The sequence below is a fragment of the Chiroxiphia lanceolata genome, chromosome 2, assembly GCF_009829145.1.
Source record: "Chiroxiphia lanceolata isolate bChiLan1 chromosome 2, bChiLan1.pri, whole genome shotgun sequence".
Taxonomy (NCBI): Eukaryota; Metazoa; Chordata; class Aves; order Passeriformes; family Pipridae; genus Chiroxiphia; species Chiroxiphia lanceolata.
In genome coordinates, this window is record NC_045638.1 from 21960848 (window position 1) to 21981343 (window position 20496).

General features: G+C 36.7%; 1 protein-coding gene across 4 annotated transcripts in view; it reads right to left on the reverse strand.

Annotated features, from left to right (window-relative positions):
- STS (steroid sulfatase) overlaps window positions 1-20496 on the reverse strand; it is a 106892-nt gene that overhangs the window by 56031 nt on the left and 30365 nt on the right. For all 4 annotated transcript variants that reach the window (XM_032678769.1, XM_032678767.1, XM_032678768.1 and 1 more), the window contains 2 exons: window positions 15636-16059; window positions 5741-5877 (listed from right to left, as the gene is read on the reverse strand). In XM_032678769.1, the coding sequence (XP_032534660.1) occupies window positions 5741-5877; window positions 15636-16059 (561 nt within the window). The remainder of the gene's footprint in view (window positions 1-5740; window positions 5878-15635; window positions 16060-20496) is intronic.

The window sequence follows — 20496 nt, forward strand, 5'->3', positions numbered from 1 at the left end:
TCTCTTTAACCACACTGGGAAATCTTATTATGGAACAAATAAATTAGATGTTTTTCACAAACGTCTGGAGCTGACTTGGTAGAGCTTCTGTCCTTCTCTTCCTCTTTGAAAGCAATATGTGAAGATAACATTTCTGTAGACAATCCTTCATCATGATAACAGTGGAATCAAAGAAAAACTGTGAAAAGTGGTCTGACTTTCAGTTAGTCCTACTAGACTGTACCCCAGCTGGCCTTCCTCAGTGAACTATACTTTGTCTGCCTCACTGTATTTCATTGTAGACCATATCACCCCAGAGAGCTTATGTAGCACAGTATCACAAATGCTTTGACAAGTCATAAATATTCCTCATGTAAGGTTCAATTACTTCAGATAACTAAGGTTTTAATTACATAACTACTTCTGGTTAAAAAAAGGTTAGGCATTATATTTCCTTGAAAGGAAAATCTACTTAAGATGTCATTAGTGTTCTCAAAATTTGTCAATCACTACAGAAACAGAGAATCATGAATAGTTTGGGTTGGAAGGGACCTTCAAAAATCAGCTAGTCTAACTTCCCTGCCAAATCTCTCACTAGGTCAGGTTGCTCAGAGTCCTGTCCAACCTGACTGTGAACACTCCCAGCGATGGAGCATTCACAGCTTCTCTGGGAAACTTGTGCCAGTGCTTCACCACCCTCACAGTAAAGAATTTCTTCCTAATAGCTAATCTAAACCTGCCCTCTTTCAGTTTAAAACTATCCCTTGTCCTCTTGTAGTGGGTTGACCCTGGCCAGATACCAGGTACCCACTACAGCCACTCTCTCACTCTCCCTCTGCAACTGGACAGAGGAGAGAGAAAAAAAAACAGCTAAGGATTCGTGACTAGAGATAAGAGCTGGGAGAGGTCATTTACTGATTACTTTCACAGGCAAAACAGATTCAAAGTGGGGATAGTACTTAAATTTATTACTAACAGGATAAGAGACAAAGAGTGAGAAATGAAAGTCTTAAAAACACCTTCCCCCCCCCCTCCTTCCTTCCATGTTCTCCCTCCTCCCCCCGAGCCGTGCAGGGGGATGGGGAATGGGGGTTACAGTCAGTTGTTGTTTCTGCCGCTACTCAGAGAGAGGAGTCCTTCCCCTGCTCCCGTGGGGTCCCTCCCACAGGCACAGTCCTTGATGGACCTCTCCAGTGTGAGTCCATCCCTTGGGCAGCAGCTCTTCCCAAACTGCTGTCCTGTGGGTCACTCCTCCATGGGGTTCAGTGCTTCATGAATGAGCTGTACTGGCATGGGTCCCCCACAGGAGCCACAAGTCCTACCTGGGAAAAACCTGCTCCAGTGTGGGCTTCTCACTCCATGGGCTGCAGGTCTCCGGCAGGACCCTGCTCCATCTTGGGCCTCCCATGGGGTCACAGCCTCCTTCATGCATCCACCAGCTCCAGCATGGGCTCCTCCATGGGCTGCAGGTGGGTCTCTGCACCCCGATGTTCCTCCATGGGCTGCAGGGGCACAGCTGCTCCCCCATGGTCTGCACCACGGGCTGCAGGGCCTCAGCTCTGGTGCCTGGAGCACCTCCTGTCCCTCCTTCTGCACTGACCTTGGTGTCTACATTGTTATTGCCATGTTCTCACTCCACTCTTCCCTGACTGGAATTCCTTCTGTGCAACACTCTTCTGTTCTTAAATATGTTGTCACAGAGGCATTACTATTACTCCTAATTGGCTCGGCCTTGGCCAGCTGCAAGAAGTCCATCCTGGAGCCAGTTGGCATTGGCTCCATGGGACAGAGGAAGCTTCTAGCAGCTTCTAACAGAAGCCACCCCTGTAGCCCCCCCAGCTACCAAAACCCAGCCACAGAAACCTACTACACCCGTCAATACAGGCCTTGGGCAGTAAGTCCCTCTTAATTAATATACCTTAATAAGATACTCAGTCTTCTTCAGACTGAATGGAGCCCCAGTCCCAGATCTCTCAGCCTTTTCTCTTAGGAAAAAAATGCTCTAGTCTCTCTCGTAACCCTTTGCTGGACACTGTCCAGTAGCTCCATATCCCTCTTGTACGGTGGATATACCAAGCTACACTCTTCATATATAACTCTTATAAAATCTTCTAAGATATTTCAAATACAAGTTGCATGTAAGATGCTTTGGGATTTATTTCCTCACCTTTTCTTCTAATTAACCAACATGAGATGATTGTTGTATCTTGGCATAATTTGATCCTAAGACAGGTCAAAAGATCGTGGCAGAGAGGCGCTTTTTCAGCTTTCAGGGCATTCACATAATAAAGATCTCCAGACAAAGCTCTCACTTTACAGTCTGTTCCAGACTACAGTTTCTGAGACCTTTATACATATAAGCCTTTCAGTTGTGATTGTTGTACAAAGGAGGAAGACCTCATATATAGTTCTGTTACAGAATAATAAACAGCCATTTGCAAAAGTGGTGTTGGATTACTGTGCCTTCATACAGCTTTCATGCAAGTCTACAGGGGGCTCCAAAACTCTTTGCAGTGATCTGTTTTGGATTAAATTACTGTAATGAAATTTACATCAAAACCAATTTCTGAATGTATCCATCTCTCTTCCTATACTCAATCAGGAATGAAGGAACGAAAGAAGGGAAGAAGAGAGGAAGGAAGAAGAGGATAATATTGCATTCATTGATTCATTCATCATTTCTTTTTCCATTTTTAGACAGTAAGATTATTTCATCTGCTCTCATATGAATTATAATTAATAGCATTAATAAGGTGCTTAGCCTACATTGAATGAAAATTAACATTATCAGCCAGAGAATAATTCTCTAAGGCATGTCACATGCAGTGACATTATAACTGTGAATGCTTTCAACATTGAATTCTGCTGTACACATATCAGTATGCAAAAGCAGTAGACATACGTGGTCCCAGAGCTTATCCAGAGGCTTTGTATTTTTGATTTTTGACATGGATTGTAATCATACTCTTCAGCAGTGATTTAACAAGTCACAAACATGAAGTATTCAAATAAGTATTTTATTAATGTGTTTTTCTCCTCCTAGAATGGAGATTGTCTTACAATTGAATTATTGTCCAATGTGGTATTGATTCTCAATAAAAAACAAAACAAATGAAAACAGAATTGTTTTGTATTTAGAATTCTCAGTCTGGAGTGGACTTCTCCATCTTGATAGAAAGGCTGTTGCTTTTTCAAGATGGTTCAATCTTGATATAACTTTTTCATCACTAACAGTCCTAATTCGTACTTCTACTTGCAACTTTGGAGGGGTTTTTTTGGTTTGTTTTTTGTTTGTTTGTGTGTTTTAGTCATTCACAAGGGTTTTCCACAACATTTTCCAGTCAGCAGAAAACATATTGTAAGTTTCTTTTAGAACTGAGTTAAAGTTGTGGGTTTTTTCCTACCTGAGGTCAAAGTTTCTGATGTTGTACTATAATGTAGTTTTCCATACACTCATTTTTATTTCATATGCTGGGTTGTCTTCCCTTAGAAAGTTTTGTAGTATATTGTTATACCTGGGTTATTTTGTTCTTATTGCTTTTGCAAACTACATTCTTCTATGCATAAATACTAATTTCTGCCTACTGAATGATATAACCACTTTTTCTGGAAAGATTACAGTTTTCACTTTTTCAACTTTACTAGAAAATTTTGTTTGACTTTTCTACTGTAGCATCTTCAGAGGCATTCCAAGAAAATACTGGTTATTGACATCAGCAGTACAGTGAACGAATTTACTTTGTCTGACTTGGTTGATGCATTAGGACTGGAATTTTCAGTGGAGGTTGATAAAAATAAGTACTTCAATTGAAAAAAAAAAAAGCTATATTATTCCTTCAGACTCCTTCAGAAATGACAGTCGTAACTTTTTTTTCATCATGCTAATAATGCAGGAGAGGAACTAAACACATTTTCTACTTCCTGGAGAAACTGCCATATTTCATCACAGGAATCTTGCAAGACAGAAGCAAAACCAAGTAGCCAGACCCCCAGCAGAAATAAAATTTGATGCTTGTATTCTAGTAAATGACAGTCAAGGATCTGTTTCCTGATTAAGCTAACTCCACTGTCCCTGATGCTTTTGTAATGAACTCTAAAGGACAGTACATGAGGAAACATGTATCTCCTCCAAGTTTGTTCAAAATTCCTGTATTAGCACCACTAAATTTGTATCTCTGATTTATCCCAAGCTTTTTAAATAGTATGCTTCTCTCCTACAGAAGTTTGACATATCTTCTAAGAGCCTGTGGTCATTCTGGAAAAGAGCAGCGGGTTTTAATCTGTTACCACCTCTACATCACTAAATAGCCTGAAACAGCATCATGTCAGCTGCCCTGCTTTCCAGCTTGCTGTTTAAACAGTGGAGACACTCTCTGGGCCAGCAAGGAGGCAGAAAAATGTAATGGTAGCAGCAAATGACCAAATAGGCTGGGATAAGCTAAATATTGCACAACAGAAAAAGAAATAGTAAAATCAAATGCAGACAGTAAAACCAGCTAACGCTCAGTAGCTTACAACAATGCGGATGCCAATAAAAATGATAACACATGCATACTTTTATCTAATACAAGTACTCAACTGACCGAATGCTGGTGGCCACTGAAAAAAGTGATAAAGTTTCAGGGTTGATACAACTGGAATGAAAGCTGCTCTCTCTTTACAAAACCTGATTTACAAAAGAGTATTATTCTGTTATCTCCTACACTGAAAACCCTTCCTCAGTACATCACAGTTTCCCACAAAGGTTTTCCCCATTTTTGTAAATAATGCAGTCAATACCTTACAAATCACTAAATGTCCTGTGCTGCCTTTTGCCCATTGCTTCTGAAACTAGACTTCTTGATGGAAAATGTGCAAAGAAATACGTATGTTCAACTGCACATACTGGCATAATTTATGTAGGCACCAAAACTAAATATCTGTTCATAGAAACTTAATAAGGAAGCGACATTTTCCTGAAGAAAGACAATTAGCTCTGGCTTGCACTGAGAACAGAATCAACTTGGGGTACACAGGAAGAAGGACTGTAAACTCATCTTTAGCTCTTATAATACTACTATTCTACAATATGATTATTTACAAATATGAACTGTTACTTGTTTACACAGGCGATTATCTCTGGAATCAAAGAAACACTTCAATATATCTAGAAATATAGGAAACCTCTTGAAAAATATAAGGACCAATTGCTCTTCAGCCTCAGAGAAGCTCTGAAGGGCAAATTGTTTGGTTTGATTGTTCTACATAAACAGAAATGGACCTCACATTAGTGATTTTAATAATTCAGAGAACTCGCTAAAATAATTAGCAAATTAGTTTTGCCAACAGTGAACAATATAGTCACTTAATTTGAAAATAATTTTATATAGATATCATGTGGTCACTTTTTGAATTAATATATTGTTTTATAAGGATAACCTGAACAGGTCAGATGGCACCCAGGAGCTCAGGGCATTGGATTTAACTACTCAGCTTTAAAAGTCCACAGTTGGGTGACCACATCTCTGCTGAAGTCCATGCTCTATAGACTACCTTTATAGTTAAAGGTGAGAATAGAACATAATAATTTTGGCCATAAAGTAGATACTACAAGAGCTCAGATTATTGTGCTTTTTAAATGACTGTTTCTTTCCCCTAAGTATAAAGGACAAGTATGACAGATATATTTTAGACATCCAAAATGCTGGTCAGAATTTAGTGAACATGAACACAAGTTTTCCATGAATTCCATTGACTGCTGTTAGAAGCATATGTAACATACCTACACTCCAGTCCATTTCCTCCACTGCATCACCATATAAGCCGTGCTTGCTCTTTCCTCTGAAATTTTCTGAAGCATACAGAGCAGTGTGGACATGAAGATAAGACAAGACAAGAAGAAATGGTGCATCAGTGTTCCTGGAAAACAAACCAAACCAAATCCACAACTCCTTAGTTTATTTTAGAATAAAATGGCTACAAAGAAATCTTTCGACAGTAGAGTTAAAAAAAAGACTCTCCCTCTTCCCTGGCCTCCCCTCAAAACAAACCAACTAATCAACCAACCAACCAAAAAAACCTCCCACCAAAACAAAAAAGAGAAAAAGGAATACTGTAATTGATTACAGAGTAATCCAGAACAAACACACACCCAGTGAAAATGCCATTCTTATACTGAATTGAAAGCAAAAAGAAATTACTTAATTCACCTAATTACTAGTTACTATATATATTGAAAGAGAACTTGTTTAAAGCCAGGAATCTAGCAGTTTCTAGAGAAAAAACACCTCTCTTCATTTCACAAGTATATATTTAAAAGCCTGAATACAATTGCTGTTCAAAAACATACCCTCAGAACTACATATCTACGTGAAACACAATTACCTTCCTCACAAAGTCATGTGGAAGCTGATCTATTATTAGGATCTGGGTCTTTATCCTGGTCTAAGGTATATGACCAACCTTCCTTTCATTTGAAGCTCTGTGTGTGTATGCATGTGATCATAACCTCGAAGTACATACTGATGTTAAAGATTTTTCTCCTCAAAGTAATGAACAGTCTCCTCTGTCTTCAGTGTATTTCCTGAACAGATGCAATAGAAAGAGCGCAATAAATAGACTCTGTAAATTTTGCTGTTCATGTGATCTGTCAACATGATATTTATGATTAGTTCTAGCAGGCTGTGAAAGCACAGCTTAAGCAAGTACTTCTCCTTATGCATTATTTATAAAACTTTACTTAAAACTGTGCCGTACTAACCAAATTTACTGCTATATACTCTAACAGCATTTGCAGTACATTATGCATATTGTAAATATCAGCTGAATCACAAAAGCACTACCCACAGAACTTGTCTGGATCTCACCTTAAAGCACACAGCTAATTGCAGTCTATTTTTAGTTTTATTTACCATATTTTCCCTTGTCAGTCTGGGGTGGATAATACCTGTGATTCATGTTAGCATCAAAGGGAGACTATATATTTCCTCAAGCAGTTGATTCATTCACCCTTTAAAGAAGGGAGGAACAATACAGACATGCTCATACAAACTGTTCCTTTAAAATTAACAAAAAATCCTAACCTTTAGAACCTGAAAACAAAGTATTTTAGTAAAAGACATTAATCTGATATCAATACTTTCATCTTAAAGAAAAATAATTAATTTTAATGTAGTATATTTATGATGCATTTTTCCTCTCTCCTCGGGTGGATATGTTTTTGCAAAAGTTGCATGTTTTCTTACTGGCATATACAGCAGCACATAAACTCAAAATGGGAACATTTTATCCGCATTACTCCCTTGATAACTGTGTTTTTGACAGGGATTTTTTCTTTATAAATAAATTCTCTTTCTTCAAAAAAAAACTACAACATTTTCTTGTGGAAAATGGATACAAAATTATTTTATTTCTCTTACAAATATTTGTGCATGTATCCTGTATTAGCTTAGTATTGTGAAGTACAGATTAAAAAAAATAATATTTTTTATAAAAGATACAATTTTCACAAAGTTGGTTATTGCTGTTTGAAAGGTCATACATACGGGAACTTTTCATTTTTGTAGCAACAAATAACATGGGACTTCTGAGTCAATTAAAACGCTTGAAAATATCACCACTTCAAGCAAAAAAAAGATGTATACTTATAAGTTAAATATTTAATATATACATAAATATAACACTGACCTTTCATTAGAGAATATTTCTGCAAGGCAGATAATTTTTGTTCTATAACTGTATTTTTTACTTCCTTGGATTTTCATTTATGTTTTCCTTAAACACAGTACACTGAATTGAGATTAATATACAAATACTAGGGTAAAACACCACAAAAATTTACTTTATACTTATGACAGTGCAGGCAAAATTTACTTTTCATGCAAACTGCCTTGTTCTAATGCCACAGAGATACCACATTCTTCTAAATGTACACCTGCTTTGCTAAAAGCATCAAAATCCTCCACTATAAATGCTATTTTCAAGACATAATAACTTGAGTTCTTTGAAGTTTTCTTTTTTGTTTGTTTTGTTAATAGAACTGACACAAAGATCTAACTTTCATGAAGCGTTATCGATTCAATGATTGATATAGAAGGCCACTACATCATTCTCTTCTTTCCAACTAAAATTGACAGGTTCTGATTGACAGCTTGCTGGCAGGTGGAGAAGTGTCTCACCTATTAATATCCTATAAAAGAACAGAGACAGCTATTTATCTCCTGCCAAAACTCTTTGAGGTGTATTATAACTGACTACCTCTACCACGACCTTGAAAATGGAATGACAATACCAGCTAGGAGGCAGGAGAGAAATTTGACAAAAACAGCTTAACTCCTGAACTTCAATAAACAGCTCCTTCAAAAATTATTCCCACTATCTTTTACACAGTGCAAACACAGGGAATCTCAGTTTCAAAAGATCTGAGATTTTTTATCCTAACATGAATCACACCGTCTTTTCAATTTACGGGGTAGCCAGAGAGATTACAAACATCTGACATAACATATTCTTTAGTGTGTTTTTAATGGATGTTGAAAACATCTAAAAGCATCACATTGCTGGTGATTCCTCTGCATTGCAAAGTACTGGGTTCTTTTTTACTGTGAGGAGTCTTTATACTACTCAAAGATTCAGCTCAGGCTAGAGCTGTAAAACACAGCTTTAAAGTGAGTGAGCAATTAAAACTAATCTGACTTTGTGCTTCAAACATAAATCTTTTAACTTTTTTTCCTGCAAATCTGCTCCAAATACTGCTCTCTGCTTTGAAAATTCCTTGGGTAATTTTGTTTGCTTTTCTGTGCACTGATGTGGTGCATCTGACACACCGCAAGGAAGGGATACCACCCAGAGGGACCTGGATACGCTTAAGAGTTTGGCCCACGAGAACTTAATGAAGTTCAACAAGGCCAAGTGCAAAGTCCTGCATCTGGGTGATGTTAATCCCAAGCACAAATACAGACTGGGTGGAGAATGGATTGAGAGCAGACCCAAGGAGAAGGACTTGGCAATGTTGGTTGGCAAGAAGCTCCATATTAGCTGGTAATATGTCCTTGCAGCCAAGAAAGTCAACTGTATCCTGGGTTGCACCAAAAACAGCATGACCAGCAGGTCTCCCTGAACACTTCCAATGATGGGACATCTACAACCATGTTACCTGTTCCAGTGCTTCACCACCCCCTGAGTAAAGAATTTCTTCTTAACATCTAATTTAAACCTCCCCTCTTTCAGTTTAAAACTATTGTCCCTTGTCCTGTCACTATCTGTCTATATAAAAAGTCCCTCTCCCTCCTTTTTATAAGCCCCCTTAAGATACTGGAAGGCTATAGTGAGCCTCCTCTAATCCATGCTGAACAACCCCAGATCTCTCAGCCTGTCCTCACAGGAAAGGAGTTCCATCCCTCTGATCATCTCCATGGCCCTCCTCTGGATCTACTCTAAGAGGTCCACATCTTTCTTGTGCTGAGCACTTCAGACCTGGACACAGTACTCCAGGTGAGGTAACAGTGTGTTGACACAGGCAGATGCAAACTTAACTTTTCCTTTCCTGTAACTCTCCTTTTACTAAAAGGATCTTCTTATTCAGTATCCCCTCAGTGGATAAATTAATGCTTATTCCCCATGGGCGCCTCCTCTACTTCCAGATTAGATCACCAATTAGACAGTGATCTTTGTGATAGGACTAGCTGAATGCACTCATTAAGCCACCTTATTCCTGCAAGAGGAAATGGCAAACCTTGGCTTAGCTGTATCAAAGCAGGACTTTCTCCTACATGCTGGATTTCATTTTGTTTTGACTGTTAACTGTTGAAATTCTTGTTAGTATGAATGAATCCATGAATGAATGGTTCTGTCCTACACTTTTAAAAGACACACCTTCAAACACGGATGTCATGTTTTCAAAATTTTTCAAAATCAGAAAGAGAACTCCAGACCACTTGGGTGTTACTTATAAGAACCAGAAAAGGTGCTGAAAATGGAATTGAGAGACGGAGAAAAATGTAAATATATAAATAATCTGACTCTTTCTAGTAGATATTAAAAGTAGGATGTGCTACTACTATATCTGCATTTGTGATGTAATTCTTCCATGCAAATAGACAAGACACTTTGACATCTATAATTTCATATCCATTGTTTCCTTTAAATGCTTAAGGTACCCAACTCATATATGTTTTTATTTCCTTTCTATATAACCTTTTTTCTCCCCTTCCTAAAGTACACTTTCATAAGCACGGAGAAAGAAAAGGAATTTGTCATCTAGTACAAATTATACTCATTACTAAATCACTCTCCTCCACAAAATGTTGGAGGCCAATAGACAGATTTACTACTTTTTTAGAAGTGTTCCATTGACAATACCATCTGCCACTCATCACAGAACTAGTGAGGTCCTTAATAATTCTTAAATTATTTAAAGACTTTGTAAAGCCCTATATGAATTCACACCTTCTTCCTGTTATCTTTTTGTTTAAAAGGCACAATCAGAGGTCTGAGAGAAAAGGCATGAAGATCCAGTAGAGTTGTTCCAGCTTATAAGTTGCTACCTGTTTTTAATATATGTGCATATATACATCATATGTATACAAAGATTTACAAACTCTACTCTATAATTTGTATTTTGCTGTAAACTATAAGGAATATTCCTGTAGGATTTATAAAAACACTTGATTTCAAAACTCTTAACTCCAATATAAAATGACAACTGCCAGATCTTAAGACCCAGTAATATATAAAAAAACTCTAAACCAGTCTCCTAGAGTAGATGAAAAAAAATCTGAATATGTGTTGCAACAATGTTTCAAGGACTAAAATAGAATAGATAAAATGAAAATTTAAAATTTATTAACTCTTATCACAAAATTTTAAAAATTATGCCTATGCAATCTATGAGTGAAAAAAATATACAAGAAAATTGTTCAAATTCACCTTCACCATACCTTTTAAATATAAACATGTTTGTACGCAAATATTGTTTTCCAGAAACTAGATTTCATTAGGATTTTTTTAAATATTAATTGTGACCAGTTATACAAATTTGTCAGAGAGGTATTCTGTATCAGAGAGTGGTACTTTTGTATTGTTAATTTTTTATACATTAGAAACTGTCTCTGGCATTTTCCAAAACTGGATTTGCTGTGCAGCTGGTCATTAAAGGGCATGTTGAAGATATAAGAGTGACAACCACGTTGAATTTAACATGAAATAATTAGCATGCATTTGACTTTCAAATATGCTGTAGTATCTAGAGAGTGTTCTTACAGGTTTGCAATATGTAAACACACTTCCCCTTGGGAAAAAGTAATTAGAATTAACACACACTGAGCTGACCTGCCCACTTACAATTAGGGTAAGCAACTAAATTACTATTTGTTTTCACACACCAGATCTGACACTTGTAATTGTATATATTTGTTTCCAGTGCCATTTCTGGGTATTGAATTTTGTATTTGCTCTTTTTCAGTCTATCTAGGAACAAACAAAAATTGTAATATGCGTACACTAGACTAAGGAAGATAAATACAATTTCACCTCTCAAAAAAAGCAGACCAAAGTAACTACAACAGCACATAGCTACATGCTATAAAGAAATTATAAGATGACTTTAAAACCAAACTCTAATGATTAGAGTTAGGCCAAAGTCTGCTCTCCAGCAGTCCAAGGCAATAATTCTGCAGACCACTCTCCTTACTTTGCTAGGAATCAAAAACTCTTACCATTTTGTGATCCCTGTGCCCAAGATGGCCTTCAACCATCAAATCACTCACCAGTCTTCCTCTGTTCATAGACAGCAGGTCCAGCAGGGTACCTCCCCAGGTTGGCTCACTCACCAGCTATGTCAGGAAGTTATATTCTACACACTTCAAGAACCATTTACACAGTTTCCTGTCCACTGTACTGTATTTCCAGCTGACATCTGGTAAGCTGAAGTCCCCTACATTAACAAGAGCCAGCAGTTGTGAGACTTCTCCCAGCTGCTTATAGAATATTTTGTCTGCCTCTTCATCCTGTCTGCGTGGTCTATAACATATTCTCACCATGATATCTTCCTTGTTGGCCTATCCCCTGATTCTTACCCATGAACACTCAAACCTATCACCACCATCATTAAGCTCTAGATAATGAAAACACTCTTTAACATACAAGGCTACCCCACTACATCTCCTTCCTTGCCTATTCCTTCTGAAGAGTTTGATGTTTATACATAGTAAGAAGTCATAAAGCTGACAGTATGACTGAGAATCAGCTAGAAAAGAAAATGTCAGGAAGTCCATCACCTGAACTCTAAAGAACTTGCAGAGGTAATATAGGCAATAGGTATAATAAACTTATATAGATAAAACATTTATGTTGGAATTACTAATATATATTCATACACATTGAATATAAAAGGGCTTTACAGGAAAATACCAGTGCTGTTGAAGATCGGTGCTTCATCATATATTTATTGTAAAGATAATTGACCAATTAAAAAATGCATGATATCTGATGATTTTTAGTTTGATGATAAAATGCGTATTTAGAACCAGTTAAGGTGAATGCGTGAATTCTTTAAATTCAGGATTGTTTGCATTCTGGTATACTTGTGCACCAGAATTACTTATGTATACGACTGAGCTTGTTATTCAATGTATCATCTAAAGAAAAGGAGACTGTATGACAAATTGAATATTCTAACATGTGACTAAGGGGCTGAAAGAACTGGAACGGTAAGAATGCTGTCGAGCAACTGTGGCTTCCCAAAACCTTGTGGCCCTTCATTTATGAGTGCCAGATGTCTGCATGCTATTGAAACCTGGTTGACTCTTCATGGCCATTCACCAACAAATCGCCAAAGTCAGCAGACTAGTCATAAAAGCAATGGTCTACTGGTGCCCTGGGGTTGACAGGTGTGAACTATATAATGTCAGAACCAGTGTGTCAAAGCAAATATTGGTTTTGTTGCTCTCACTAATATATGGGACAGATCAGTTCAGTGAATATTAATCTAATTACTCCTATCCCCAGGAGCAAGGTTTATGGTCATATACTTTGCATGTGAATTCACTAAAGGGCACAGTTAAGATTGCTCAAATGCCCTAATTGCTTCTCAATACCTTAATGTGCTTGGATATTCTCTAATTTAACAATGACTCTGAAGAGTCTGGGTTATAATTCTCACTATAATTGCATCATTCCTGTAACAAAGTTTGTTGTAAATTACGAATATATGCTATTAACCTTGACTTCAATTTAACATCACTGTTGTCTGGAAACTACATCAAGATTTGGGGCCAAGTGCTCAGCTGATGTAAAGCCACTTACCTCCAGTCGAGTCAGCAAAGCTGTGCTGACTTAGATTATATGTTATTTTTCCATCTCTAAATACTGGGCTCAAATAATGACACTAAGCTATACAATAACAGCGTGCACATTACACATATTAATAAAGTTAAAAGAGTTACTGGTTTTCTACCATTGATTGCCCATCTTGAACTCACCTGTTTTGGGGCAACCATTTTATTGTCATGGTATTGAAATCAATGAAACATTCATAGATACCCAAAACAATATCACTACAGGCACATTATATACTTGTAAATAATGGTAGAATATACCAACATATAGTTAATGTACTCAAGAGTCTTTTAAAATCACCAAATGCTTGGTCACTAAGCAAATAACCTCTCAACAATTTTCAATGTGTATGTTTGTTTTTGTAGCAAACAAAGTACTTCACAGTTAAATGTAGCTGAGAAGGCATCTTTATCACTATTGCCAAGAGGAAATAAAGATGTTTTAGTTTATTTATAAATACTGATGAGAATGTTGATTGTTGGGAAAACTTACTCACTTAAAGAAATTTGATATAAAAACACTTTTATTTTGGTATGATGAGTAGAGATGGCCACAGCAAATCATAATGATAGAAATGACAGAAAAATTGCAGTATAAGATCAAGATTTTAGTTAAACATTTTTTCTGGCTAACAGCTAGAAACAGCTGCTGCATGCAGTCACTCAGTCTAGAAAATTTAGCCTCTGACTCTTTGGTATATGTTTTCATCCAGCAATGACACTATGTGAATGTATTCACAGTAATTAATGGTACATACTTTAAGAATAATAATTCAGGGACTTTTATGTCTTAGAATATATTTTTACTTTGATTTAGTATTTTTAAAAATGCTTTAACCTGTATCAAAAGGGATCAAGAAAAATACTTTCATGTATCTTTTCAAGAAGTTAAATTGATGACATATTTTTTCTCCAAATATACTGATATATATTTCCAAATATACAAATGTATATTTTTATGACTTCATCCCATTAGAAGCCCTGTGGTGACAGCTATGGTAAAGTAGCTAACTTAGAAAAAATGAACAATGACTTAGGATGTTTTTGTACATCCAATGTTTAGGTGGCCCAATGTGATGGCTATTAAAAAAAATATTGTTTTCAAAAAACCCATTTGTTTCACAGAATCACAGAATGAGTAAGGTTGGAAGGGATCCGGTCCAACCTCCCTCGTCAGGCAGGGTCATCCTAGAGCACATGGCACAGGATCTCTAGCACAATCTCTCTGGGCAACTTGTTCCAGTGTTTGGTAACCTGCACAGTGAAGTTCTTCCTCATATTCAGGTGGTAATTCCTGTGCATCAGTTTCTGCCTGTTGCCTTTTGTCCTTTTGCTCAGCACTACCAAGAAGAGCCTGGCTCCATCCTCTTGGCCCTTCAGATATTTACATAGATTGACGAGGTTTCCTCTCAGTTGTCTCTTCTTGAGGCTGAACAGGCCCAGTTCCCTCAGCCTTTCCTCATAAGAGATGCTCCTGTCCCTAATCATCTTTTTAGCTGTCTGCTGGACCTGTTCCAGGAGCTCCACCTCTCTCTTGTGCTGAGGAGCCCAGAACTGGACACAGTAGTCCAGATGTGGCCTCACTAGGACTGAGTAGAGGGGCAGGATCACCTCCATCTGCCTGCTGGCAGTGCTCTTCCTAACACAGCCCAGGATCCCATTGACCTTCCTGGTCAGTAGGACACACTTCTGGCTCATGGACAGTTTGCTGTCCACCAGGACCCCCAGGTCCTTCTCTGCAGAGCTGCTTTCCAGCAAGTCAGCCCCCAGTTTGTATTGGTGCTGGGGGTTATTCTTCTCCAGATAAAGAGCCCTGCAGCCTAATTTCTGTGAATCAAATCTTTTCAACATTACTCTGCCATAAAAGTGGAGGCATATAAAGTGCCAGTATCTTTAAAAATTTGTCTTATGAATGCCTTTTAATGGTTGCATCAAGTCGACGAAAAAGTTTCCCATTCCAGAAAAGTCACAGATTATGACTCTCTACTGTGTTTTCACATAATAAAGTCACACTGCAAAAGATTTTTCAGATTTCAAGTTACAGGAAATTCTTAATAATGAAAGTCCTAAAAAAAATTGACAATTTTTGGAAAAAAATTCATAAGTATGTAAACATAAACAATTTTAAAATTTTATAGAGGAATTAATTATATAACTGATAGAAAAAAACCCAGTCACTTTCAATAAGAAGATTAACTTCAGTCATCTTTTAAAGGAAAAAATTATGATGATTATATATAATGACATATTCCTCATGCCCACAAGCTCATATTTTTTCCAATTTTTAGAAGCATCATCATTGTGAAATGGCAACATTGACTTATAACACAGTTGGAAACCTACCTTCCAATAAACTGCATGGCTTCCTTTGTCAGCCTCTGAGTAAGGTTCTCATAGGACAGTGGCTGCTGGATAATCTGATGATTCCTCATTAAGAAGCAGTTTAAGTGTCGAAAATGATAGAAGAAAAATATCAAAACCACAAGTGAAATTGTGATTATTAACAAGCAGTAACAGAATGCTTGGAAAGGTACATTGAGGAGGCCAATGTACCGTGCTATCGCCAAAGAGACAAGGGTGATTCCAGCGATTTGGATTGGGATGATAAAGGCTTTCTGAACCCCTTTTAAAAATACGCTGCCTTGGCCAGGTTTGCAGTCTCTAAAATTGGTCACAGTAAGCCCATAAAAATAATCAAATCCATGACTGAGGGGGTGGTGACAGAAGTCATTACTGCTTTCACAGTTCATCCCAAGATGCCACTTTCCTACAAAGAGAGAAGGAAAGGGAGTATTTTTGTAGTTAAATCATCAAACTTAGTTTTAATGTGCACTATCCCAAACATGAAACTGTCACTGCCTGACTGCTGTCTCCCTGCCACCAGCATCTATTGTGTGGATCCCTATTTTCTATGTAAACTTTCTTTATGCCTTCATCAAAGATTTTGTTTCATGTCTGCCTATTCATCTTAGTTAGAAATAGGTTTAGCAGAGCTGCTGCTGAAGAACATTAAATTTTGAGTGGGCTAGCAGGTCACTGAGGAGCAAGAGCCCTAGCAGACAGTTAACTTTGGAAATGGAGCCTTTGTGTATGTGTAGTTGTTATAAAAAAATACTATTTTGTAGCAGCTACTGATTGAACAGGAAGAGCCAATACAGAGTTAAAAAATATCTTCTCTGAAATTTTTCTAGCAAATAATTTGAATAGTTAAAAAAAAAAGAGAAAAGAAGAAGAAAACTGTAACAAATAGGAAATAAATCAAGAATAGAAAATCACCAAAGCATTTATTATTTAAATGATTGCAAAAATCTCTGAAATTGTCAGTCTCCCTCACAATATACACAGATATATATGGTGAGGGTGATTATTTTGCATCTTTTTATTTTATATATATAAATAAAAAGCCAAACAACAGTAAGAAGTAAATTGCTGCCAAATACTAGCTCTCACATCATTTTGTCTCACTAGGAAATCACTCTAACTCTGCAATAACACTGGACACTGACTGACACAAGAAACCAGTGAGCCTGATTTGCATTATAGTAGTACAATTTATGTTCATGCTGATTACAGTAAGTATCTAGATAATACATTCTATGACTCAGGTATAACCTCTTACCATATGCTTATGCATTGCTTAGCACAACAGATCTAACTGTTTGGAAGCTGTTATTTGAATTCAAATGCATAATTATTAAAAAACCCCAAAAATTCAGTTAAGCCTGTTGAGATAGATTGGGCATAGAGCTATGCTCTTTACTCTCAGACAGAAAATGTATTGAATATTTTAAAAAATATGCTGGCCTTGACAAAACAGATAACATTATATATTTCTGGGCCACACTATTTATTTTTCTGAAACAAATATGTAAACATGACCAGCATAATTTTGGGGTTGTCTTAAAAGAAATAAACAAGAAAACCTGAAAAACCAGTGAGTCCTCATTCCCATAACTTAGCCCAAAGAAATTTGAAATATTTGTTCTACAGGCTTCAGAATACACATGGCAGAAAGTACAAAAAAGGAAAAAAATCATACATAGAATTTTCCCCTTTTCCAAACCATCCCAGCTTTTACACATCTGTAAGAAAGAGTGCTGATGCAGACAGTCCTGAACATCTTCTCTTGGGTCCAGAGAACTGCATATTCATTCTGTACTTCTTCCCTTGGCAATGACAAATGCAGGTACTGCAATACCAAAGAGGGTGAAGATGGGGATCGGTTCTGCCTTATTTTAAATAGTACCTAGCAAATGGACTGGATGTTGCTATTTCTCTTCCACAAATAACAGAATGGAGGTATAGGATGGGAATGTCATGTGCTTAAGTTCATCTGCCAGCAAAGGTGTAAAAAAGTAACACAAAAATTTGACTCTGAGTGTTTAGTTGAGTCCAGTTCTCCTCATACATCTCTTGACAGTCTAAAGTTAGAAATATCTTCTGTATATCATCAAAGCAGGTATAAAACATTTTCAAGTCTGCTTATGTGCCCGTGAAACTAAGGCCTCTACAGCTCTTTCATCCAATCAGAATTTCTCCCTGTCAGATGGCTCCTCACCTGAGGGGGTATTCTGCTTTCTGTGGGCAGAATGGCTTGTCACTATTTTTGACATGGCTCAGTAAAAATTACCACGGTCAACTAAAAAAAAGAGCAGAGCAAACCACTGTACTGATATTTTAGATATTATAATGATACCATAAAGGGCTGGATAAGGCTGGAACTCCCATTTTCATTCCCAGCATATAAAGACAGATTTTTGAAAAGAAATGCTTCAACGTTTTCTCTAAGTTTTACATGACTGTCTTCATGGAATAATCATAAAGCCAGACATGTAACAAGGTGAGCATGAAAAAACTCTCATCAAGTTAGATAACTGAATTAATGGTAGAGGCTAATGATCATGAATATAAATGACCTTCAAGCTTTAATTTTTCATTTTTTGCTGTTATATGTCAATCTCAAAGCACCTATAATTCAGTAAAAAACTCAAATTAAATACACCTTCAAGGTCATTTATTATGATAATGAGGATTTTTTTAAATGGGATCTCAATAAAACTAGATACTGCAAGCCAGGATAGAAGAATCTTGCAATAACAAATTAGGACAAGGTAAAATATAGGTCCTATTTTTATCAAAAGGGTTTTAGCAAGCACAACAAATTGTTCAATGTCAGGTTGAACTTGGGCCTCAAAAAGAGATTTGTTCAGAAGCAACTGAAGCCAAACAAAGCAGAGAGCAGGTTAGTGGGAAAAGCAACAGAAGCTCTGGTTCAAATTATATCGGCAGCTGTGATGGAACCACACAATTGCCGTTCTCAAATGGCTGATGAGGTAGAAGGTTTTGATAGATCCTGCACAACTCTGAAAAAGCAAGTGATGACTGGGTCATGTTTTGTTTCATTCCTTGTGACAATAACCCCTGCCTTCAGCTAGTGCTTCAACATATTACTGTAATGTGCTTTACAGTCTGAGGCCCTTCTGAATCTGAGAGCAGCACAAAAGGCTCTCATCTCTTTGCCAAGTGATGCTTCACAGGATGGACACTTCACACAAGCATCATAAGCATTTCAGTAGATTCTACCAAGCTTTTGAGTGAAATTTATGCTTTTAATTGTAAATTACAAGTACCTCAATAATTTGAGACTTAGGCATTTTTCCTTATCCATCAGCCACAATTACGATTTCTGCAGAGCAAAAGCAATGCAATGAAAGGCAAGTAGAAATGTGAGGCAAGTATTATTCAGCCAAGAAACTTCACTCAGAACTCAGTTTTTCAGAACCCAGAATCCTGGGGATACTACAAAAATCCATGTTTCCCGTCTTTTTTTCCCCTCAGTTGAAAAGTGAGCAATCTGAAGACTGAATTGTATATAATGACATATTTCTTTTGGAATGATTTTATTTTTCAGATAAATGGCAAGAAGCAAGATGTGGAGCAAGATGCAAACAGAAATATTTTATGTGCTCAAAGAAATATATTTATATCAATAATAATAAAAAGTATGTGCATATATATTTATATCAATAATAATAAAAAGTATGTGCATATGCTATTACCATGGTCAGATTTTAAGCTGTTTTATGAATAACTACTGCATTAATCCCAATCTCTAGACTCAGTCAATCTTGGATTGGACACCTTACTACTGTAATGTGTCCAAATATTACATCACCTCATTCTGGAAGAAAGAAACAAGTACTAGTTATCAATTAGTTTTTCAACTTTGGAGATAAACTACATAGGTAGATTTTAAACTTCTCTGGATAGCAAACAACATACTGGATAAAAATAGTGAGGAAAAATTAACCTTTTACTCAACCATAATTGATCATAGTAATAATTAAAATAATACTTATCTAAGTGGAATTTTTGCATTATGAATAGCTATTTCCTGTAAAACATTATCATTTCTTTCTATCGTTGAAATATCACATATTCTATGCATCTGCTCTTTCTTATAAAACTTGAGTTTTTTGCAGATCTGATTTGTGTCTTCCTAACAGATGTATTGGATGTCACCTTCTTTGTGTCACAGGGGAAAACAATGAGGTAGAAAAATGTATACATAGAGTAGATTTATAGCCAAAATATATTTTGGGATGTATCAAGCAAAAGGAAGCATATATTCAGAGGAGCAAAAAGTATAAAAAGAAGCAAAAATGCATTTAGGGAAGAGAAAAATGTCCTTAGAGAATAAAGCAGAGAGCAACTTGGGAGAAAATAAAAAAAAAAAGAAGTGACATTACAGGTTTGAGGAACTGAAAGGTTTAAAATTACCCTTATGCCAATCCATCACTGGTGTAGGATTTGACAATAATTTGTTTAGGAACTGCTGAGTTAGACTGAACCCAGCAAAGACTCCCTGACCCAGACCAATATGATGTGGTAAGAACACCAGCAGAGGCAGAAAATGGGCTGACTGGGAATCAGACTCTGTCTACCTACTCTTCAAATCTACATAATTTTTCTTTTTTTCATTTACATATGCTTTATCCCCAATTTTAATGTACTTCTTGATTTTTGGAAACCTTCATTATACTCTAAGGATATGGTGATATTACATTTTATGGTCTTATAGCTATCATTCAGGCCACTTGGAAGAACTGTTCATTAAGTATCATGGAGATAACTTCTGGAGATCTAAGTGGCAAGCTGTCATGTTGCAGTGAAAGTAGTTAAAAAAAGAACATTAAGTAGGTCA